Source organism: Typha latifolia, chromosome 15 (assembly GCF_019914945.1).
Source record: "Typha latifolia isolate L0001 chromosome 15, TyphaL0001v2, whole genome shotgun sequence".
Taxonomy (NCBI): Eukaryota; Viridiplantae; Streptophyta; class Magnoliopsida; order Poales; family Typhaceae; genus Typha; species Typha latifolia.
In genome coordinates, this window is record NC_133100.1 from 6,854,091 (window position 1) to 6,878,059 (window position 23,969).

A 23,969-nucleotide genomic window follows, 5' to 3' on the forward strand; every position below is an offset into this window, starting at 1 on the left:
TTCATGTGTTTCAATAAGAAATCAAAGTAAATAAAAGTTTTGACATTCACTTAATTGAAGTGGATATCAAGACATGGCATATGAGCTCATTCTAGCACTTGAAAAGAGTATTTAAAACATTTTAATAGTACATATTATATATGTAATAGATGTAGTTTTTTCAAGTACATGAAGCCAAACGGCCCCTAATTTTGACCCATCTTCATCATGGAGAGTTCTTCCTACCTTCTACTTTCATGATGCATGGATTATGCCTATAAGCATACCTCCTTGCCCAATATAAATAATTCAAGAAGCCCACTAGTCCAAGGACAGAGAGAAGCCAGTAGAATCTATCAAGGTGGCTCTTGTTCAAATTGGCACCTTCCAACCATCCCTTCTCCCCACCACCATGCCTAGTGGCCTTGTTCACTATCTGAATTAGAAGACTTCCAAGCCATGAAGCTAACCCAATTATACACCAAAATATGGCAACCCCTATTGATTTCATCCCTCTTGATGCCTCACTATTGAAGAACTCGAGTAATCCGACGAACGACGTCGTATCGACGACGCCAAGGAAGAAGAATTGGAGTGTTAGCCAAAACATAGACATGGGCACACCAGTGCCAAATTCCTCTAGTCCATTCTCTTCTGCAACTTGCTTTCTCTTCCTCTCAACTAGAGCTGCTACAAATGAGGCTAGTGTTACTGACACAAATCCAATTCCGATGCGCTGCAGGTGGGTGATGCCGTTTGCATAACCGGTGATCCTTCGTGCAACGGGCACGATGAACCGGTCGTAGACAATGAGGATCACCATCTGGAATATTGTTGGAATTACGAAGAGAGATGCTGGGGAGACATGGATTTTTCCAAGACTAGTGTTCATAGTGCCACCTTGCTCAACTGTGAGTGTTAGTAGTAAGGGAATAGGAATGTAGCTGATTATAGAGCTGATGAAGAGGGGAAGCATTCTGAGGACAATCTTTGTCTCCTCCACTTGTGTTACACTGCAGTAGGACCAAGATCCATGTTCTCCATGACCAACTGAAGCTTTGTCAAGGAATCTACCAAAAGAAAAGTATATGTAGTTAGTGTGAAAAAAGGAAGAGATTATTACAAGAGGTAAACAAGAAGAACTTGATCATGCTTATACTTACTTCAATCCTTCAGTGCTAGAAAGCACATCAATGTCCACTGCATCTTCATTAGCAATTTGTTGTGCTTCTAGCTTTTCAGAAAGCTCAAGCTTTCTGTTTCTGAATGCAGCCACCAGGACCTAAAGTTTTGCAAACATGTTAGAAATGCAAATATAGAGAAAATAACTTCTCTCTATGTGACAAGTTCTACCTGCAAAATTCGCGTCAGAGGACTTCCTTTAGGCTTTTGATTGCGATAAAAAGGGAAACTAGAAGCAACCACTATCAATCCTAGAAGAACCAACAAGGCACAGACAGTGAAACCAATATCCCACCCCTTGTTGTTCTGTATCCACACTATCAGTAGTAGTCCTGTGAAACTTCCCAATGAGATGCCAATGGTGTACCAGTTGAAGAAGCTAGCTTTGAGCCTCGACTCGACTGGGTCATCGTCGTCAAATTGATCTCCTCCAAGGGATGGTAAGCATGCACGTATGCAGCCCTCCCCAAAAGCAATGCTGTACAAGGCTACATGAAGTATGGCAGAGTTCAAACCATGAACTTCCACACAGGTATTCGATTTCCCATCGACATTGCATGACGGCGGATGGAGTGAAGGAAAGTGTGCTTGAAATGCTAGCAATGCGAGGCCCTGAAAGGAGAACAAGCAACAAAAGAATTCCTGGTTTATGAGAAATTTTTAATTAAAGGAAGCAAAGCAAGGAATAAGATTTAATTTGTTCTTGTCCTTAAAACACAGTCTTGGACCTATTAAAGTGATTTATTGATTGACTTCAGTATTTAGCTGTATATTGGATTTACAATTATTTTTAAAGTGGTTTTGATATGTTTAAGGGAGCTATGATCAGTGTATTGCTTAATCCAAACCACAGTTAAAATGTTTACATAGAGAAGCCATTGCCTTCAGCATAGAACATAATTTTAGAAGAGAAGATTACCTTCAGATAGCATGAGCATCATTCTTGTGTCTTCCGCCAGTGATCCTTTTCAATAAATTACCCAATAATCATTTCAAGCTGTGCCTGTGGTCCATATTATGGTATAAAACTATAAATGGTATGAAGTTTCAGTTTCATTTTCAGTTGGTTTTAGTTTTTGAATCCTAGAAGAAAGAGACAGTATTTTAGACCGAAATAGAATGATTTTAGTCAATTGCGGTCTAAAATAAATATCAAAACCTATTGAAATATCATTAGTAGGTTATCAGTCAATTAATGTGCTAGTAATAATACAACCGAGTAAACGAGTAGTTGTATTAGTGGAGCCCAGAGGTAATGCTGATTAAAAAATTCAAGAGCCAATAATTCAGACCTGATTGAACTGCAAATGGCACACCTAATGGAACTCTGCCATCTTCTGAAAGAACTTAAATCACTCTTTTTTCTTAGACCATTTCATTTCTAGGAGGATGAAACATCAATCAGCTTACGACCTTTCGCAACTTCTAACATAATTTGGAGGATTTCATCAAAATTGTGTATCTGATTTCAGTATCAGATATGATATTCGTGGAATAAATCTTCTTTTTTTCCCCATCTTATGTGTTACATCTTATACAACCTATGCAGAAAAACCACTCAAGTAAAACCTTCAGCAAATACTAAAACTCTTCTACGTGGAAGTGTCTGTCTAAACTATAAAGCCGAGGGCTTAAGAGATGAGTAGTAGTGATTACCAAGAACTCCAAGGGACCAAAAATGAGTATCGTTCTGAACCTTGTAATATATGAATCAGATAGGAAGGCCCCAATGAGAGAAAACCCACTTGCGGCGCCGATGAAGTTGGTGACGATGGTCGAAGAGCTTGAGACACCCGTATGCATGGTGCCGTGCAAGTAGACCACCAAGTTCAACATGTTTGCAATCATAGCAGTGCTAGTCGTCGCTACCAGAACTGCAAAGCCAGCAAATTTTTCCAACATTAGGCCTAAAACAACAGCTTCTAATAGATTTTTCTTTTTCTTTTTTGTTCTTTCTCCAAATTGGCTTCTTAAAATCAACAAGTAGAAGAATTGAAATAGTTATTACTCACCATAGAGGAAGCATGCAGCTCTTACTCCCCCATGCCACTTCTTGTCAATTGGCTTTCCCCTCCAGTCTACAAAGTAGTCGATCGCCATGGCAGTTGCACAAGAACCTTCTGATGCTTTCCTTCTTGTGATTTTACCTCAGTCCAATAAGATAGCAAGATGGACTAGTACTGTATATATGCAAGTTATGATTAAATTATGGCCATGATATTATACTAGGCTTGACTAACCAATGCTGTTTGCAACTTGCTTATTTATAAATATCTGCAGCCAAAGGATGAGACTAAGCACACAATTTCTCGTTTTTTTTATAAAAAAAATAGTGTGTTTTCTAATCACTCCAAGAACCTTACGATTAGGGGTCATAATCGAGTCAGGTTAGCTGGGTCAAAATTTCTAAATACGAATACAATCTATCTATTAAACAGGTTATTCAGGTTATAAATAAATTATCAGGTGGCACATATTATTCAAATTTTTATGAGTTATTTAAGTTATAAGTGGAATTATAAGAGTTGTAAATAATATTTTTACAGTTGGAGACATATTTTTCGTGTTATAAATGGATTAATCGGGTCATAAACGAATTAGTAGGTTAGGTCATAAACAAGTTATTTAGATTGAGGTAATAAACACAAACACCACTTGTTTAATAATCAAGTTAGATGAGTTAACTTGCTTACGTCTAAAATTTGATTAGACTAAACCTAAATCGTTTAAAAACCAGGTTGCTGTATCAGATTATCGCGTCAGAGCTAACTTTTTCCACCATAGGTTGGATAAAGAAAGGATTGAGTCAAAGGTATAGAGAAGGTTAAATTATCTATGATATATAAGTCTTATGCGTGAATTATTTTCGCCGTATCATCAGCTTATTGTCATGTACGGACTCATCACAAAACCACGTCCCTATAGTTTTGTCCACTTAACCAAGTGCTGTGGTTTTTCCTCTTGATTGTTTGGTCAAATTGCTTAGATTGACAAAACTTCAAAAAAGATACTGCTAGTTGCTTGTAGGTTGTTATCAGTATGTTTAATTTGCATGTTGCTGATCATTAGTACTTCATACGACCTGCTAGTTCTGCATAAGATCTCAATTTCATTTTTATTTTTGTTTCCTTTCTCTTTTCTTCGGTATTCAATTGGTCCAGCAGTGCATTTCTGGATGAGTTATGGAACTGCCGCTTGTTGGACTTAGTCTTGTGTATATGTGTACAGAAGAGAACATTTTAAATGCTCTTACAGCAATGGATCTGAAATATCCTGCAACTGCAGTGCCAAATTGTTGTATAATGACCCATTACTGAACATATAATTAATCTGAAAACATTTAAGCAGAAAGGGAGACACAACTAAAGAATCATCTCACATATTTGACTGAGTAATATAGCAAGAAAAGAATAAGAAGAGCACACACTGATGATGCTTTTGTATAGATCCTTAAAAGAACTTCTAATATACATAGAAGTCACAGAATAAGATCCCCACAGTCAAACAACAACAAATATGCTCACAGTGAAGAGGGCAACTTGGCTTCAGTAGACTGAGCTGTGGTCCCCAAATTCCAAAAAGAAAAAAGCCATTAAAAAAAAAAAATCAATACAAAGCATTCCTTTAACCGGGCTCTCCAAAGACCTTTTTGCATCAAGGACCACAATTCTTTGGCCAGAATTGCCTGGAAGTTGGGTGTTGCAACCAAAATAGCTTCCTTTTTGTCACTGGAATCTATGGTACCATGAGCAGAGTTATCATAGGATCTTGCAACGATCAATGATCTTTTTTTCTGCACAAATACGTCTCTGCAGCAAATAATCCTCTACTTCAGTCACCGCAGCGCATCCCCTGGAGAGGTTTTCCCAATCTTGTAATGCTTTCTGATGTGACTCAAATTAGCAGAACCAACCTGATTGCTTTAATTTGTCATTAATGCATGCCATTCAGTTAAACTAAGGCAACTGGCATACAGGAAAAAAAAAACACATAGATTCGTCCTCAAGTAATTTACATTAAGCGATTTGTTTTGATCTTCCCATCTTGGTCAAACTTGGTGTCTCTTCTGTACAATTTGCATCAGATTCCAGGCAGGACGCAGTCGGCAAGAGATTGCACTACATTCCACACTGGAAGGAGCCTTTAAATTTTTTGGCTTTTGTCACCAAGAATTATTAGTTTGTACCATAGATTAAATCCATGTCCTTCATCATGTGGTGCACAATCTAACAGTACATGCTACTGCTTGTGCCCAATACTTGAGCCTTGCTTTAACTTCCTCAGGATGATCCCCTGTAACCATTAGAAAGAGCAAATAAATTATCACACAGATTTCCTTTCTTGGACCTTCTCAGTGAACACTTGAGTTTGCTCAAAGAACTCGGAGGAAATAAAAGAAGCTGCTTGACAACATATATAAAAATCTTACGACACGAAATATTGGAACATTTAAAAGCGTCAATTTTTTGATTCAGATCCCAAGGCAGACAAAACCAACCATAAAACCCGAAACTTTTTTAAGCATCAAACGCAGATATAACGAAAACCCAACATCACCCACCAAATTTTTTCACACAAAAAATCGGACAAATCTGTACTGTACGAATCAAAATAGAATCTTTACTTCAAATCCCAGGAAATTCAAAATAAACAGAAAGCAGCTACTCAGAAATTTTACCAGGGCTCGAGATCTTCCAATTAGCAATGGGAGACGAAGGCAAGGGGGGCTCAACCGCGTCCTCCACCAAGAACCTTTGGCTCATGGAGTAGCAGAGCTCGAGAGCCGGAAGCGTGTTGCAGAGCTCCGGGATCTCCTCGTAGTTGAACCCGAATCCCAAATCGAGGCAACCCTTGAGCTCCTCGAGGTCGTCGTCGGTCAGGCTCTTGGTCCTGGTTACGCCGTCTCCGCCGCCGTCCGATGCTTGATCGGAGCCGTCCATGGCCTCCACGTAGCCTTCAAGCGTCACGCCGGAGCCATTCTTGGCCTTTCTCGGCCACGCCTCCTTCTCGTCCTTCTTCTCCATCTCTCTCTCTCTCTCTCTCTCTCTCTCTCTGAGATCTCTGGGTGTTACGCTCCAGAGGCGGTTTTGGTTTCTTTATAAAGCTATGATGAGGTGGAGAGATGGATATGGATATGTATGCATGGCACGGGTTAGCGGATGCCATGGCTATGGGGATGGTATTATGTGGTCGAATGGCTTGTCTCATGGCCATGCATGCAGCCAATCAGATGCGAGTAAAAAGGGGCCGTGACGTGGACGGCACCGGCAGGACACGTGGAATTCGGATCTGGTCGTATTCAATTTTCGGGAAATAGGCCACTAGCCGAAGCAAAAATGACCGAAATAACCCTGACATGATTGGCGATGGAGAGATCTCAACGAATGCGAAATTCAAAATATTTCACCATTTTTGTTAATGAATATAAATTCATATTTCATGATAAATAAAATATTTTTATTTATTTATTTATTATTATTATTTGGGGATTAAAAGATATCAGTCAAAACCTTAAGAGTCAATCCTGCCCTATTGGTTACCCAATCGGTAGTCAAACTTCCTTCTTTTTATAGCTTACTTCTGAATTTATGTCTTAAAAAATAAATTTATAGATAAGAGATTAATAATATGTATCGTGTTGGAATAAATAAATAATAGGAAATAAAAATTACTTGGGGTTGCGAATATTTTTAAACTCAAATCTCAGATGATAATAATAAATAATAATAATAATAATAATAATGTGACAACAAGCAGCTCCAAGTCACATAAATAGTGAGAATATATTAAAAGATATTTGCACCAAGTATGATTAACATTTCTGGAAACTTCACTTAATATATAAAATTTTTGTGCATGATTGCATCTAATTAATATTTTATATAGATGAGATGCGCTAACTTAATTAATTAATTAATTAATTAATCACATAGCTTGATTTAGCTTCTGATCAATTGCCATGCTTGAGGAGCAAGGTACCTCTTACTATATATATTGAAATATTACAATAACACCCACTATTTTGATTATATTATAAATAAATAAAACTCTCTTTTAATTATTCATCAATAGAGCTTCCTATTTGCTAAAAATTACGAGTAACAACACCTTAATTTAACAAACACATGTCAGAATGAACTAAATGTACAACATTTAGTTTATTTTAAATTATTTTTTATTTTATTTTTTTTATGTTACGCTTATCTCACGATTCTAATATGCCTTTTGGGTTAAAATAATAATATTTTTGGATGCGATGTTAGTGTTTTAATGTTTAATTTTTTTTTCTATAATTAAATAATTTTTAATGGTCGAGTTAAATTTCATCTATTTATTAAACGATAGGTCGTGCCATGGTATTATTTAGCAAATAGAAGACTTTATTTGTGAATAATGAAAAGAGAAGACTTTATTTATAAAACAGTCATAATGTAAAGGTATTATTTATAATTTTTCCTTATTTTATTAGAAGCTAGCAGCCTAAGCAAATGAACTAATATTTGGAGTACTGATGTGAATATTTCATATATATATATATATATATATATACCTAACTCACATGCACCAATTAAGTCTCTTCTACTCCAATGTCAACTTGCACGAGATTTATATAAAGTTTAATAACAGCACCCATCTCTACAACTAATAGCTAGATCTTCTTCACATTGATATGATCTTATATACATATATACATATATATATATATATATATATGCCTATGAGATCATTAATTATTCAAGAGCAGTTTCCTAGAAAAATATAAGAAATTAAGTTGCATGATCATATAGGATTCTTTGATATAATATATAATTTGACTTCCCCGCAGCTTGCTGCTTATAATTAAAGGATTGTTATCTTATTAATTATTCTAAAACTTTCAATCGATAGAGATTAATATCTTTTAATATTCATAAACTTCTTTAGATATTTCAGTAGACTCAAGGAGTGTATTTATATTAGATTGGTGAAGATTTTATATGTTAAATGATAAATAAATATGATTGAAAGCTTGTAGGAAAGATTCATTTAGAGGGCGATGACCTTTTAATACAAGCTTCCTACTTGATCACTTGTGAAATAGCACAACAATAAAAATAAGATAACAAGTCTCGGGGCACAAATATAATAATGCTACAGGAAGCACAATCGAAAAGAATTCACAAGCGCAATGTGATTAAAATTAAACTGCAACTCTATCACGATCCGCTAGTAGAAGTCACAGCCCTGAAAATCTTCAAGTCGAAGAAAGAGAAATCTCCACCAAGCAAACAACAATAATAAAATAAAACCAAAATAACTCGGATCCGATTGCAAGATGTTGATCCAACAAGAGAATGGTAGGCCACGCATAAGGACTGATTTGAGACTTTTTAAAGTACGGGACATAAGTACAGAATTATAAAATATATTTAGCCCAAAAGAAAGCATTCTAACTCGACCAAAGAAAATGATCAGCAAACTAATTTGTAAGGCAGTTCAGGTCTAGGATTTGTTAGGAGTAAATTTGGACCAAAATTTAGAACGTCGGCCCATCAAATAGCCCAATTAAGCCCATATCTACATAAATGCTCGGTGTCGAGTAAACAAAATGGCATCTGGCTTCACATTATCTTCTCTCTCCCCGTCGTCGATCAAGTAATTCTTCTATTTTCTTCCCCATTTCTTCCTTTTTGATGCGATTTCTTGCCCAATTTCTTAACTGGGGCATTATTTAGGTAGGCTAGATGTGCTGAGATGGTTGGAAGCATATGACATGAGCGGCGCGATAGCGTCCTCCCGATGTTTGGAGAAATGCGCGTGGGAATCGTCTGCTGTGTTTAGGAGGCAGCTCTACTTGGTTAGATCTTTGGGCGGTGGAAGTCGCTGTCGAACGCGTATGGACATGGCGCAGTGCTCGGGAAGTTCTACGTTGGAGGCCGATGCGGAGGGCGTTATCCGAAAGATAACGCCGGTGATGGAGCCGACTAGGTATAAAGGGCAAGCAGGTAACTTTCCGTTTCTTGGGTGAGTTGGGCTGTGATTTTTGGTGGAACAGTTGAATTTTTTATCTGAATTGTATGTAGCTGTAATCAAAATCCAACCTTTTTCCCCAGCTATATGGGTTTATGCTACTTATGTGGTTGCAATCTGAGGAATACCTGGTTTATTTTGGTGTAGGAACGTTGTTCTCATTGGATACCGTAGATTCTCTGAAGAACTAAATAGAACCTAGTCATAGCGTGTGATTAGTGAGTACTACAATCTTCTCCAAAATGTTAATGACGTAACGAAGAACATCCTTCCCAGTATTGGAAATTCCTTTTTGTTTGTGTTTGTTCACTTAGTGGCGACCTAGAGAACAAGTATTGGACGAAATTTCAACTTTTTAGGTCCATAAAAATGAGTCGTCTTTTTGTTATATTTGAAGATGCTGCTTATGCTGATGCAACATCTAGCTTGAAATCCATCGTCTGGTTTGGTGTATTAGGAAGAATTTAATAAAAAGTACGTGCAGAACTAAATTGAGGCAATATTGCTTTTGGTTACAACTGTACTCATTCTATGGAAGTAGAACACGGATGTCAGTATTTGCTTATCTTTTGGTAGAGATTTCTATGATTTTTAACTGTTGAGTTTTTCCTTCAGGGAAGATAGCAGTTATTGGTGGGTGTCGTGAATACACGGGAGCTCCATATTTTGCTGCTATATCAGCGCTAAAAATTGTCGGTTCAATTCTTCTTGTTACATTTCATACCTTTTACTGTTTCTTGGCAAATTCCATTGTTTCAAACAGGAATTAAATCATGCTCTCTAATAATGTTTCATGGATATACTGACTTAATAGGTCTGTGTGTCACATAGGGTGCTGACCTGTCACATGTTTTCTGCACAAAAGATGCTGCAACAGTGATAAAAAGTTATAGCCCTGAGCTGATAGTGCACCCTTTATTAGAAGAGTCATACAGTGTAAGGTAATTCGTGGACATTGATCTACTGTAATTACCTTGTGATTTGGTATAACAAACTTGCGACTTCATTTTCTTAGGGATGATGAGAAAGCATCTGTTTCTGCAAAGATTCTCACTGAAGTTGCAAAGTGGATGGAGAGGTTTGATTGCCTTGTTGTAGGGCCAGGGCTCGGGAGAGATCCATTTCTTCTGGTGTGTTTCTATGATTAAATTCAAAACAGAATATACGCAATTCTATGCTGGTTCTCTTCAGAATTTTCATGTACTTTTTGTTTCATATGCAACTTTACCTCAGCCAATGTAATCTAGTGACGGGCCAATTTTTTAGGTTCTTCTACTTTAGTTTTTGACGCTCTTTATGACTGGCATGAAAAGACTGCATTTTCTGGTATCATTTCTTCTTTTATGTTGATATTTATATGTTTGATGTAAGCTGTTATGAAACACCAAATGACAGTGTATTGAGGGATGGAAATTAGGCAGGTTAAACTTCCCAAAATAGTTGATATGCAAAATGTAGTTAGAAGCACCGAGTTTTCCTTCTTATTAACTGTTAGCACTTCCAAAGTACCTCAAATTCTTCTTCCATAACTATTCTTCTCATGTATCCAGGACTGCGTGAGTGATATCATGAGGCATGCTAGGAAGTCGAATGTTCCGACTATCATTGATGGGGTATATTTATTATAAATTAGTTGCACCTTTATGCGCCTAATGAATGGGCTTGCAACTTGCAAATGTCTTCTCTCTGATTTCATTAAATCACTTGGCTCTTTTTGTGCTTTCCAGGATGGCCTCTTTCTTGTCACCAACAACCTTGATCTCGTTAAGGAGAACTCACTAGCTGTCCTAACACCCAATATAAATGAGTATAAGCGTCTTATTGAGAAGGTCTTAAATTGTGAAGTAAATGAGCAAGATGCTGCTGGACAACTACAATTGCTTGCAAAAGGGTAACAATTTCTTTCTTTTTTTCTTCTCTGTCACTTGAGTTACTCTCAGGCTGGTTATAAATAATATTGTTTGTCAGAATTGGTGGAGTAACCATTCTTCGTAAAGGAAAAACAGATCTTATTTGTGATGGAGAAACAGGTATGATCTATTTTAGGAATGTTTCAACTATCTAATGTAAAGCACGTGGACCAACATGGTATTGATTACTTTTATCTATTTCTCTTTTCTACTGGTATTCTGAATTTGATACTTCTGCAATTACTGCTGACTATTGGTACCTTCCAAAGTCACTAGGGTGAGCACTTTTGGATCCCCTCGGCGTTGTGGTGGTCAAGGAGACATTCTCTCTGGAAGGTTTGTTGTCATATGAGTAAAAGAACTACCTTTAAATTTGTGAGTTTAATTTTACCATGATGTGTAGATCTTCACTTTTTAAGTCCATTTAGTTTTGGCTTGCTAGTTGTTATTACTTTCTCGTGTAATAATTCAGCAAAAATACTCAGCGTGATTAAACTTATTGTGTTGAAAAACATGATTAAGCTTATTGTGTTGAAAAACATGATTAAAAGTTTATGTACATTCTGTCGATGGAGGAAGTTGGAAAATAAAATATTAGACCTTGGGTCTTAAAAGTTTACCTTGCCTAGCAGTTAGAAATATATTCATGGATAAGTAAGGACTTAATCACATATCAACATTCAAACAGTAATAGATTTAGCCTTCACAGAACCTGCAAGTACGATGCATGTTAATGCTGCAAGAATTCCGGTGAGACCTTGTCATGTTTTCGTAGGTACAATCGCAGGCTATTTAGCTGCTGTTCATAAAGAATGGATGTTTTGGAAAAAGATCATGATTATTCCTCTTTAACATGAAAATATCTGGCATCTTCCAACTTGCCTACAAAAGAAATTTAGTTTCTTCCCTGATTCTGTTCCATTTGCTACTAGTGTTGCAGTGTTCTCATCATGGGCACGGCAGCATGTATTGTCTAACAAACAACCAACAGAAAAGAGGTTCTAATACTACCACTTTTCATTCTTCCCAATTTTACCTTGCTTCGACTTTGCATTTGTGGCTTAATAATTTTCTTCTATGCTTATGAGTTAATATCTGGCCAGCCTAAATCCTATGGTCCTTGGGTGCATAGCTGGTTCCACACTGCTCAGGAGGTCTGCAGCGCTTGCCTTTGAGAACAAGAAACGTGCAACTCTCACCACAGATATTATCGAGTTCTTGGGGAAGAGGTACTGTCTCTCAGATGGAGCTTCTTCTTGCTCAAAGCTCTCTAAATTGAACTTTTTTTGTTTTATTGCCAGCTTGGAGAGCATATGCCCTGCTACATGATGATGGAACTTGTTTTCAAGTATAAATCCCCTTATCTGCTGTAAGTAGAAGATCAGGAAGATCAGGAAGAATTTACACACTGCTAATGAACACATGTAGTCTCAGATCATCTTAATATTTTGCTGACTGCGTTGTGAAAGAGCCCTGAATAATTTTCAACGACCATTACAAAGGGAAAGTTATTTGGCAATCTGTAACTTTCTTGGGTTTCCTTGTTTTCCTTCGGACATGAATTTTCCTCTTACTCACAAGCAGGCAATTGTTTCTTGACTATGCTCAATCAACCCAACGCTCTTATTGTACTGCAAAACTGCATTGAAGGATTTAAATTTTTGTTCTCATCTTCCAGGCTTACCTGATATTCTTATCTATGGTGAATGTTGTATGGTGTTGCTTATTTTGATTCCTTAACTTATTTTGCCTCAAGAAGCTACAAGATAATACCTTGCATCTAAAGGTGTCTTCTCCCTTTAAATCAAAAAGAAAAAGAAAAGGGGGTTCGTTTCTCAAATTATCTGATGATGAATTATGCTACCAGCCAAGAAAAGTGTAATCAATTTGTTATCGAGTCTGCATGGCAACGAATCCAGTGGCATCACTATCTTCTCAGATAGAAATCAGTTTCCTCTGGCCCTATAAAAACTTACATGTCCACTATCATGCAACTGAACTCACATCAGGATTCCTAGAAACATTTAGCTCCAAGGACCATATGGCAAGGATGTATCACATATCATTGAACAAATATATAAGTTGGTGATGCATCACAGTTCGAGAATATTATCGTAATTTCAGTGGGCCAAGATATATAGAGATGTATAAAAGATTAAATCTAGCTCCTGCATTTCAAGCTAGAGTTTGACGGGGCAGCATTGGCTGCAGCTAAAAATACCTCACGCCGCACCATCAAGGAGGCTTTGCCGGGTGCCCTGGTTCCCCCATGCCCTCTCCTTCCATAGCCTCTCCACCTCCTCAAAAGTGAGTCCCTTTGTCTCTGGCACGAAGAACAACACGAACACAAATGCCACCACGGCAATCGCAGCTATGATCAAGAAGGTTCCTGCAGTCCCGACCAATGCCACAAGCGAGAGGAACGTCTGAGCAACGATAAGGTTGGAAATCCAATTCACGGTGGCTGACATGCCACCGCAAATGCCACGGTAGGCCTCTGGGTAGATTTCCGAATTCACTGCCCATGGAACAGGCCCCATGCCTGGCGAGAAGAAAGCAATGTATAGAGCCAAGCCTATCACTGCAAACCATCCGAGACCGTCCCCGCAGGCGCTATCAAGGGTGTTCATACCACAAGGACCTGAGTTTGACTGAAGAAAGAAGGCCCCAGAGAGTATGAGAAGGGAGACAAAGACGCCGAATAAGCTGGTGAGAGCCAAGCGACGTCTGCCACAACGATCAATTAGATAGATTCCAATGATGGTTCCAGCAGCATTCATGGCGGCAATAATGAGAGAAAGGAGCAGGGCAAGCTGGTTGGAAGAGAAACCAGCCATCTGGACAATTGTGGGACTGTAGTACATGACCGTGTTGATTCCAGTGAATTGCTGGAAGGCCTGCAATCAAATGAATTCTATTGATAAAATTTCCTTTTATGTGCTTACACTGCCCACAAAGATGGTGCATAAAATGAATATAACTGTCAGCTTCTAAGGCAAGTTACCAAAACTCCCTCATGCTTCAGAATGATCCAAATCTCATCTGCTCTCAAGTAACAGTAATCCAGGTTTTCCAGGTTTTGCTTAATGGAGTTAAGAAAGCTCTCATTCAACAAATAGAGTAGATCCAATAACTATAATACGTAAAGTTTTAGTATGTCCATGGAATAAAACTCAGAATGATCTAGATTTCATGCACAAGAAGGTTGCACAGGAATACGATATCTTCTTAGTTCTTACTATGAATTTGATATTTACTTGGTTTCATTTAAAGAATTAAAGATTTATCAAAAGTGACCTCACTTTTTCTTGTAGAATGAATAATTGATATCTTAAGAGTGACCTGCAAATTTTCTTATGTCAAGGGAGAGTAGTAAATTGCAAACATTGCTTTCTTGTGGTGCCGACAGGTATTATTTTATCAGCTCCAAACTCGAAGATTGGTTAACAGAAAATCATATCCTCAGGATCTGATGTCCTCATGTGATAGTTTTTTTACTGTTTTTTCTTTTCTTTTCTTTTCTTTTCTTTTTTTTTCGATGAGATTTGGATTGTTCTGAAACAACAGAAGAAGTTTGTATACTTACCCCCCACTTTTTACCTGAAGGCCAGCTCCTGCCAAAAAAGCAAGCCTCATTTCTTTGGACTTAAAGACATCCAGGTAGCTGACAGAATTCTTAGAACGAGTATCCCTGATGGATAAAACAGCAAGCAAATCCATCTCTTCCTCTAAACGATCAGAATCATAGATTTTGGCAAGCACGGAACTTGCTTTAGCTTTCTCATTCTGTACAAGGTGAACGTCATAAATAAGAAAGCATACTTCACAAAAGAATAGCACATGTGATATGCCTCAGATGGTAAGGCAGAAAATTTTAACCTTCATATAAAGCCAACGGGGTGATTCAGGCAGAAACATCATTAGAACAAATTGTACAATTGCTGGTACAGCAGCAACTCCAAGCATCCAGCGCCATGTGCCAGGAACCTGTCAAAGTGATAATTTAGGTTAACACGGGGAACCAGACCAAGTTATGGCATCCAAGATGTAACCTATGAATAAAGTCGTAAACTTGGGGAAGAATAACTGCAGAAAGTAATAACTAAAGTTACAAATATAATTAGGTTAGATAACTAGTCTAAAACTGAATCATTTTTTTAGAATAATTAATAGTCTAATATATAAAAACCATTAAATTTGCTAGAAAACAAATCTGAATATAGATGATATTCTGTTTATTGACAAAGTCGTCATGCATGATGATCCTAAATGACATGCACATGACATTTGTACTAAAGGCCATCTTATATGCACCATATTAACAAGAAAAGTGCAATGGCAGTGTTTATTGGTAAAGATAGTTTGAAATGAAGGCTTGAGAAGTTCATTACTGGTATTCTGCATATATGTTGTTAGGAATGTAAATGCCATTGCTAGATTGTGAGCCACTTGGTTGGAACATGTTTAGGTCGCTCTAGCTTGCTCACTTAAAAGAGAACCAAGCTTGAGCTTGGCCCAGAAATTCTTGTTTATTCTGCTTATCAACATGTCATCAATTTTTAGCCATTGACTATTATTCTATTGATGGTTACAATTGGAAGTCAAGAAAAGAGCTTCCCTTCTTTCTGATGCTAATGCCTGAAGCTTTGTGCTGAGAATGCCTCCAGTATATTGTGATGCTGAAGCTCCCTCAAAATTGTACAACCAGAAATTCTTTTATGCATTACGTCATAACTCAAAACATTAATCAAACATCAAGAAGGATCCAAGTATCCGATGCACTAGATGACATGAAACTCACTCATCTGGTCTGGCCTTGCTTGGTTCCAGTAACCCAAGTGAGAATCCATTTATGAAATTGCCTAAAGACATCTGAGTGAAACAAGGAAAACAAAAAGGCTATATCTGGGTGGAAGTTCATGTGTAATGCTCCAATTCTTGCTATATATATCAGTCCAGGAGAGTAGTTCAACAATTTTGGAAATTACAAGCACAGCATAAGATGCAGAACTCATCAGTATTACCTAACATAATACATTTTCAAGAATGATCCACAGAACAAATCAAGTTGATAGTTGCATTTCCTAGTTCATTAGAGGTTGACTGAATAAATAGTAGCTCACAGCATTGATTGGAAGAAGGCAAGATGTGTTTTACCTCTGTGAAAGCAAGATTTACAAGGTACGAGAGGAACTGCCCACCGGTGATCATGAGCACATTTGTTGCAACTAAACCTCCCCTAATTTCTGAAGGGGAAGCTTCAGCAATATAAACAGGAGCAGTAACAGATGCCATCCCAATACCTAATCCAACAAAGAATCTTCCAAGTATAAGGACATAAGGGTCTGGCGCCGCACTCATAACAAGTGATCCAATTGTGAAGATGATATCGGCAAGAAGGGTAGCCTTCTTGCGTCCATATGTATCATTTACCCATCCACCCCCAGCAGCTCCAATCATAGCTCCTACCAATGCCATACTTACAATAGTTTCCTATGAAGTATATCAACTTAGTACGGACAGTCATGACAAATATACATGCAAACGGACTACAGAAAGGATCAACGATCTTGCTAATACCTGTAAGATATAATTTTCGCTAACTGCCTTAAAATCATCACGGATATACAAAAGGGCTCCAGATATGACACCTGAAGACCAACAGTTCGCCATCAGTGTCTAAGATGAATCAGAATTGCTATGTTTTTTTTATTATTCACAATTCTTCAACTAAAAAAGTACACCACAGTATGTAAAACTAACAGGTTGCAACAGTAACATATTTACATTCACATATTATCAAAACAGTATGCCACCAATAAACAATACTTAGTATTCTTCTGACAAAACGATCATCGTCATCCATCATGTGCATGTGAATACTAGCTGTAATTTTTATTTTATTTTTTTGACAAAAGGCAAGAGCGCTGTTTCGTTGAAACATATGAACACGTCCAACCTTACATCTTTGGGATATATACGAACTGATCAGTTCATATTCCACCACCAAAACACCGCATAGACCCCAACATTATAATAGAATACTAGCTGTTATTTCGAATATTTATTTATTGTGATCCACTCAAAACAGACCAAAAGAGGAAAAGAGAACAAAAGATAAAGATAACTCTATGAAACAAGAAAATAAACTAAATAATATGTTTGATAACAGATTCAAAAGGATAACTAAAAGACTAAAACCAACAGAAAGGGAAAGAAACGAGAACAAATAACCAAATCCTCGAAGAAGAGTCAGTACAAAGAGAAATGAAAAATTCTACTAATAATAAAACTATACCTGTGTCATATCCAAACAACATTCCACCAATTCCAGCAGTCACCGTGAGACCAAGCACATAACCATTGCTAAAATAAGACATATCCCTTTTCGGCGACGGATCCAATAGTCCAGAACTCCCCGGCAACGACACGATCGTCATCTTTCCCTCTCTAAACAACCAGCTCAATATCTAATTCCAACCCAAAAATCCAACGAAAACCACTTAAAACCACCCAAAATCCCACCTTTCCAAAGACACAAATCCCAGAAACAAAAGCCCAATTGCCCAGTCTTATCAGAACGGCAGAAACAATCAAATGGAAGATGAAGGTAGCTCCTTTTCAAAAGACCCAGTTGCGCAATTCAATACGATTGAGTTGGAAACTTGGAATAGATTTGGTCCCAATAAAAGTAATAAAAATTTATGGGTTCCTTAAATAAAGGAAGAAGACCTCTCTCTCTCTCTCCCCCCCTTTTCTGTTGCTTGTCACGACTAGGATAGAAGATCTCGCAATACTTGGATACTATAAGGGAAATACCAGAGTTTCTATTCCCACTCCCCTTTCCAGTAGCTTCTCCTCTCTTTCCACTGCATGGCTACGTGTGGGGAAGGAAAAGCGGGGTCTACTTATCGGTTGGAGGGAAGGCTTATATTGCATCGTAATGGCCAGGTGAAGCTGTCTGTGTTCGAACAGCATACAGTTTTTTTTCTCGCAATGACGTGTTGCTTTTCCATCCGGTTCAAAACGGTGCGTGCTGTTGTGGGCAAAATATGTCAAAATTAGAACGCCAGGAACAGGACCAGGAAAGTGACTTAAAAGGTTAGATGAGACAATGGGGTCCACCGAGTTGGCGAATGGAGTGTGTGTTCGTTTCACGTGTTCATATTTTAGGTCTTTTGGTGATAGGTGAAGCGTTACGTTTATTTGGAGGATAAGTTTGCTGTCGTGGGTTTGTCCTGTTGCACCCCAAGAACGGATCGCCTACTTTCCCGACCGCATGAATATCCTCCAGTGGATACTTGGCTGCCTCTATTTGATGACAAAAAGCTACTGGATGGTGGAGATTACTACATCCCGGACTGCATACTATTAGATCTCGTATTTCGTGGATAGGAAATTGCCAAGTGGACTTCTGTCTCTTTTTTTTTTTTTTGACAGCACCAACAGCAAAACCACTAAGGTCATATTCACCCTTTGCATAGAAATCAAGCATTTCTGCCGTCTCGCCTCCTAGTAGAACACAATCAGACTGTTGGCATCCATCAACAATCCCCTTTAAAACCTTCTCAGCAAGATCAACATCAAGACGACTTGTAGCAAAATAATCAAGGAAGAATAATGGTTTTGCTCCAGATGTAACAATATCATTCACACTCATAGCGACCAGATCAATTCCAATGGTCTCATGGATACCAGTTTCAAATGCAAGCTTTAATTTTGTGCCTACACCATCAGTGCCAGCAACAAGGTAGTCATCTCCCCACGGATAGAGACCACCGAAACCTCCAATCCCAGGGGCCATCTTAGCGATCCTTCGTACCAACTCGGCGCCAGCATCGATGTCAACCCCCGCTTCCTTATAAGTCAGCCCCTTGCCTTCATCTCCGCCCTTCGAGCAAGCGATCTCCGAAACCATAATTCTTCTCTTACCATTCTTGTCCGCAGCCCCCGCCGCCGTCGAAACTCGGAGTGACAGCTGCCGCGTGGAACAGATGTTCGACACCCTCCGTTTCAAGGGTCTCGGTGGCGCCGCCGCAGCGGCTGCCCGGTGGAGGAGGCAATCCGCCGTCGCTGCTACGTTCATGGGGTAGAGAGAGTGGACTTCTGTCTCTTTCTTTTTTTTTTAAAAGAGGAGCTATATTCAGCTATTTAAAAGATTTCCAGATGGACAACTGTCCATCTCAACCAAGGCGTACAACTCTAGTGGCATAGGGTCCCCCGCTCGAAGCGCTCCGGTCTGGGTTGAACCCAAGCCCCTTCGCGCTGCCCAATCTGCAGCCTTGTTCCCTAACCTGCTTACATGGCTAATGGTATACTCAGCCACCTTGGCTAATGTGGCCTTACATTCCCACACAATGCCCTGGACCTGCCATGGGCAAGGGCTCTCCTCTCTCAATGTCTTCACCAGTTGATCCGAGTCCGATTCCACCTCCACAACCTAATCCTCGCTTAATAAGCTTAAACCCATTTGCATTGCCCAAGCCTCCACGTGAAGTGGTGACACCGCTGGTGTGGGCTCCCACCGGACCATCACCACTCCTCCCTTATCATCCTGAATGATAGCTCCAGCTCCCGCCTGGCTCGCACCCGAGTGGAAAGCTCTATCAATGTTCACCTTCACCCATCCTCTTGGAGGCCGGCGCCACCCGACCTTCTTCTGCATCGCCTTTGTTGGTTCGACGTTCCTGGGCAGGTTGTATTCCTCTGTCAGGAGCTGAGCTCGTCTGGCCACCAAGCAAGCTGCCTTCCCCGTCTCACCAAAAACTATTCGGTTTCGTTGTTTCCGATGCCCCAAGCATGTGGTTGCTATCAGCGCCTGGATGCCGTCGTTGTTTCCCTTCCTGCACCTCCCCCACTCCGCAGTAATCCACTCCGATCCAACCAAGCTTCCCATCTTCTCTAGTTCCGGTTGCACCTGGCCTAGTATGGTCCATGTCTCTTTGTTGTACTGACACCCATAAAACAAATGCTCTATAGTTTCCGTGAACAGCCCACAAAGACTGCATTTATCGTCTCCTCCGATCCGTAATGCATGCAACCTTTCTTTGGTCGGTAGTCTGCCCCTCAGTAGCTTCCAGCAGAACAACCTAACTCGTGGCGCCACGTTCAGCTTCCACAGCTCCTCCCAGCCTCGCCAGTTATCCTCTTCAACAGGCCTAAGAAAGCGATATATGGCAGCCGCCTTGGGGGTCCCCAAAGGGTGTGGCCACCAGATCCATGTATCCTTCGACTCTATCTTCCCCAGTGTGATGGATGCCATCTCTACTGCCAACTCAACACCTACTTCCTCCACCATGTTTTGGCCATTGCCCTCTCTCCTCGTTAAGAGCTCAGCCACCGTTAGCTCCGGCCTTAGGAGCTCCGGGTTTATGATTCGCGGTTGCCACCTCCATGGCACGACGGAGGTCCACGGATCATCTGCTGCGCTCGAGTCAGTCCCATCACCCATTAGTTTCCGGTACCCCATATTAATAGCATCTGTAGTCTCGGTTATGCCTCACTAGATCCACGACGCATCCCGCCACTTCCCTTGTCTCCAAGGATGTAGTCCACCATATTTCCCTTTCATGATTCAGATCCATAACGCATCATCACCATTTAAGATGCGAAATACATGCTTGCCGAGCAAACTGCTCCTAGTTTCCTTTAGTCTCCTCACACCAAGGCCTCCCATCTTCTTCGGCTGTGTCACCTTTTCCCAGCTTACCAGGTGTAGACCTTTATGTTCCCCTCTGCTCCAAATAAAAGCTCTCGCCACCTTGTTGATCTTCTCCAGCACTGGCACCCAAGTGCAACTCAACCAGAAACTCGGGATAGACATCAAGGCACTTCTCAGGAGAGTGAGCCTGTCGGCAAAAGATAGGCTGTTGCATTTCCATCTCGCCAGTTTCTTCGTTAGGCGCTCCACCAGCCAGCTATGGTCCCGGACACTCACCCTCCTTCCTGTTATAGGTACACCAAGGTACCTAAACGACATCTTGGCCCCCGATAGTCCTAGCAAACTGCGAATGTTGTCAACTTCCCGTGCCTCCATCCACTCCGGCAGGAACAATTTCGACTTCGCGATGTTCACCTTTTGGTTGGTGACGCTGGAGTAGACCTGAAGGCACTCCTGAATGACTCTAACATTCTGAACTGAAGCTTCCACAGTGACTAATAAGTTATCCACGTAGAGGAGGTGTGATAGGTGAACCTCTCCGACCCGGTAACCCTGCAGTAGCCCTCACGTCATGCGATCCTTCAGCAGGCTGGACAGTATCTGTGACACGAGTAGGAATAGATATGGGGAGAGGGGGTCCCCCTATCGCAGCCCGCAGTGGGTGGACTTCTGTCTCTTTCTACGAAACAATTCAATGGCCACAATATTAATTGAGTGGATCCTCTCAAGCTTTGGTTGCAGGAATTTGCTGCAGTTAGCTTTATCAAAGGTCTCAAATGTTCATTATTTTCTATCTTTTAATCATAGGCAATGCTTAGAGAATTGATGGCAAAAATATCACTGCTAGCACATGAGTTCTATTGTCAAGAGGCCTGAATTCTTAGTGATCCTGAGTTTATTGTAGGCTAGATAAATGAGATAATCCATTTTGATAGACAAGTTAGATAGTCAATTTTCTTAAAAAAAAATGTCACAATACATCTAAAATATATGCATATAATGCTCTGGCGAAGAATTCACTAAACATCAACATCAATGTTTTATGAGAAAAAAATTCAAATATATAACCCTAATAGTAAATAGAATCGATCGTCAAGCTATGATGATCAGCCTCACATGAGGCCTCTTCACTTCAAATCGTTGTTGAATTATTCGTGTGATCCAATCCGAGCATGAATCATAATGCTTAGTTTGAGAAATATATGAAGACGAGATTGGTTATTTATGTCATGATTCATATGTAATCTCATATATGAAATGAAATTAATAAATAAGATTCGGAGTCCAAATCAAATATTATATCTCTAACTATTACGAACCGATCTAATCCGATCCACAACGGTTCTAAAACTTAGATCCTAGCTTGATAGCCCTCTAATGGTTAGATGGATGCTAGGATTTATTTTTAGTATGAAGGGGGAGAAGTTGTTGTGGAAGAGGGAGGTTAGAGGTTAGAAGAGGGGCGGTGGAAGGAATGAGGTGGGAGAGGGCGCCAATGGCTAGAGTCAAGAGAGAAGAACATGACGCTAAAGCCAATTCCAATCCAGATAAAAAAACATCTTAATTCCACATATATATATTCCTAAGGACTCCTCAATAAGTTAAACAACTCCAAACAAATCCTAACAAATCGACAATTAAGTTAAAACTAAACCAACAAAACCAGTCTTCCTTATCTTCTCGGATTAACCCTTCGTTTCGTTGTAGATAGATTCTGAATCTGAACAAGTCAAGAATATCAAAGTTGTAGATCTCGAGGCTGGTGACCTTATCAAACTATGATATTATTTAGAAATGGGTAGAATATTCTACAAATATTTTTTCAAAAGTGCGCAGAGTTAGATTTAGCTAATTAAATAAAATCCTAACCTACTAAGACTCTAACTAAACCAAATAATCAAATAAGATAATTAGACTCAATCAATTGAGCCCAATCTCCCTTTGATGTGATCCGATCTAACCCGGTTCGCATCACCAACCACCTAAGGAGTCGGATGATATATCACGAGTGGAGAGACAAGGTTGTATTACTATATTAACTTTATATAAGAAATAATATATATATATATATATATATATATATATATATATATATATATATAACAAAACTAACAATCTTAATTAACTCAAATTTTATTTCTATTTTATATTTATTTAAAAATATTGCTATACGAAAGCCTTAACATTTTTTATTTTTTATAATTAAATATTTTTATATACTTTATTCTATTATTTTTATTACTTTTGGTTTCATTTTTTTAATTTTTTAATTGAACGTGCTTAATTTTGATATCTATCCCGTCAAACTACTTTCTATCAAATTAAATAATATTTATGGTAATTTTGATAAAAAATAGAAGATATTTTTCTCATTTTTTTTTACTTTATATCACATCAAAGATAATTATTACAACCTTATTCGAAAATATAAGTGAACACAAGAACAATTTATAGAATAAGCATCTGCCATTTTAAGAATAACAAAAAGAAATACCTATTCTAGAATTATCATTATTCAATTTTAATAAACTAAGCCCCCCACCCTTGAATAACCTTATTGTGATATAGTAATTCATTTTTCTCTCTTATCTTATTCCATACCACTTAAAAAAAATTAATTTAATAATAATTTGTAATTATTATTTTGCTCATAAATTAGATAATAGTAATAACCTTATTATATGTAGTAATTTATCATTCTCTCTTATCTTATCTCGTACCACTTAAAAAGTAATAATTTAATAATAATTTATAATTATTATTTTGCCTATATATTAGACAATACTTAATTGCACATCACTCCAGCTATAGTTAAAATTCTCTCTCCCATCTTTCTCTTCTCTTAAATATCCGTAATTTTAACCACAGTTGAGATTTTCTCTTTCCTCCGACTCTTCTTTTAAATATTGGTTATTTTACCGAGATTCCATCTTTTTTTTCTTAGACTAATACATTATGCAAAAATGAGAAAATAAATATTGAGCTCATACGCTTTCAAAATAAGTCTGCAGCGCATAGTTATTTCCTAGTAATATTTAGAAATATTATCAAAGTACGAAATTATTTTTAGTAGTGCAGGCTTATAACCCTACATTGGTAAAAAATTACCTCACATTGCAATGTTATTTTCTCGTAGTGCAATCTTATAATCATATAGTGTGAGTTTATAACTTCGCACTAATCTAAAATTACTCCGTAGGGCATAACTATTTTCTTACAGCGTATAA

General features: G+C 38.5%; 5 protein-coding genes across 6 annotated transcripts; 1 reads left to right on the forward strand and 4 right to left on the reverse strand.

Moving 5' to 3' along the window:
• Positions 1-110: 110 nt before the first annotated feature.
• On the reverse strand, positions 111-3,351 carry LOC140801604 (protein NRT1/ PTR FAMILY 4.5-like). The gene is made up of 5 exons (XM_073156783.1): positions 3,174-3,351; positions 2,818-3,035; positions 1,333-1,773; positions 1,143-1,261; positions 111-1,049 (listed from the first exon to the last, which is right to left on the reverse strand). The coding sequence occupies exons 1-5, from the start codon at positions 3,259-3,261 to the stop codon at positions 206-208; spliced, it is 1,710 nt and encodes a 569-aa protein (XP_073012884.1). The 5' UTR covers positions 3,262-3,351; the 3' UTR covers positions 111-205.
• A 1,173-nt stretch (positions 3,352-4,524) lies between these two features.
• Positions 4,525-6,255, reverse strand: LOC140801561 (uncharacterized). The gene is made up of 2 exons (XM_073156723.1): positions 5,840-6,255; positions 4,525-5,454 (listed from the first exon to the last, which is right to left on the reverse strand). The coding sequence occupies exons 1-2, from the start codon at positions 6,183-6,185 to the stop codon at positions 5,372-5,374; spliced, it is 429 nt and encodes a 142-aa protein (XP_073012824.1). The 5' UTR covers positions 6,186-6,255; the 3' UTR covers positions 4,525-5,371.
• A 2,469-nt stretch (positions 6,256-8,724) lies between these two features.
• On the forward strand, positions 8,725-12,751 carry LOC140801743 (ATP-dependent (S)-NAD(P)H-hydrate dehydratase). 2 transcript variants are annotated; one of them, XM_073157013.1, is made up of 12 exons: positions 8,725-8,796; positions 8,877-9,146; positions 9,787-9,863; positions 10,003-10,112; positions 10,187-10,301; positions 10,722-10,784; positions 10,899-11,062; positions 11,140-11,201; positions 11,351-11,417; positions 12,014-12,079; positions 12,185-12,310; positions 12,383-12,751. In XM_073157013.1, exons 2-12 carry the CDS (start codon positions 8,915-8,917, stop codon positions 12,408-12,410), a joined length of 1,110 nt encoding a protein of 369 aa, XP_073013114.1. In that variant the 5' UTR covers positions 8,725-8,796; positions 8,877-8,914; the 3' UTR covers positions 12,411-12,751. The 2 variants fall into 2 exon arrangements, with proteins under 2 accessions (XP_073013114.1, XP_073013113.1); XM_073157012.1 differs by having other exon boundaries at positions 8,742-8,796; positions 8,881-9,146.
• Positions 12,752-13,123: 372 nt separating this feature from the next.
• On the reverse strand, positions 13,124-17,880 carry LOC140801742 (inositol transporter 1). Its single transcript, XM_073157011.1, has 6 exons — positions 17,380-17,880; positions 16,662-16,732; positions 16,239-16,574; positions 14,961-15,068; positions 14,682-14,867; positions 13,124-13,978 (listed from the first exon to the last, which is right to left on the reverse strand). The coding sequence occupies exons 1-6, from the start codon at positions 17,519-17,521 to the stop codon at positions 13,304-13,306; spliced, it is 1,518 nt and encodes a 505-aa protein (XP_073013112.1). The 5' UTR covers positions 17,522-17,880; the 3' UTR covers positions 13,124-13,303.
• Positions 17,881-18,243: 363 nt separating this feature from the next.
• LOC140802192 (phosphoribosylformylglycinamidine cyclo-ligase, chloroplastic-like) lies at positions 18,244-19,174 on the reverse strand. The gene has a single exon (XM_073157634.1). The coding sequence runs from the start codon at positions 19,165-19,167 to the stop codon at positions 18,244-18,246; it is 924 nt and encodes a 307-aa protein (XP_073013735.1). The 5' UTR covers positions 19,168-19,174.
• Positions 19,175-23,969: the final 4,795 nt, after the last annotated feature.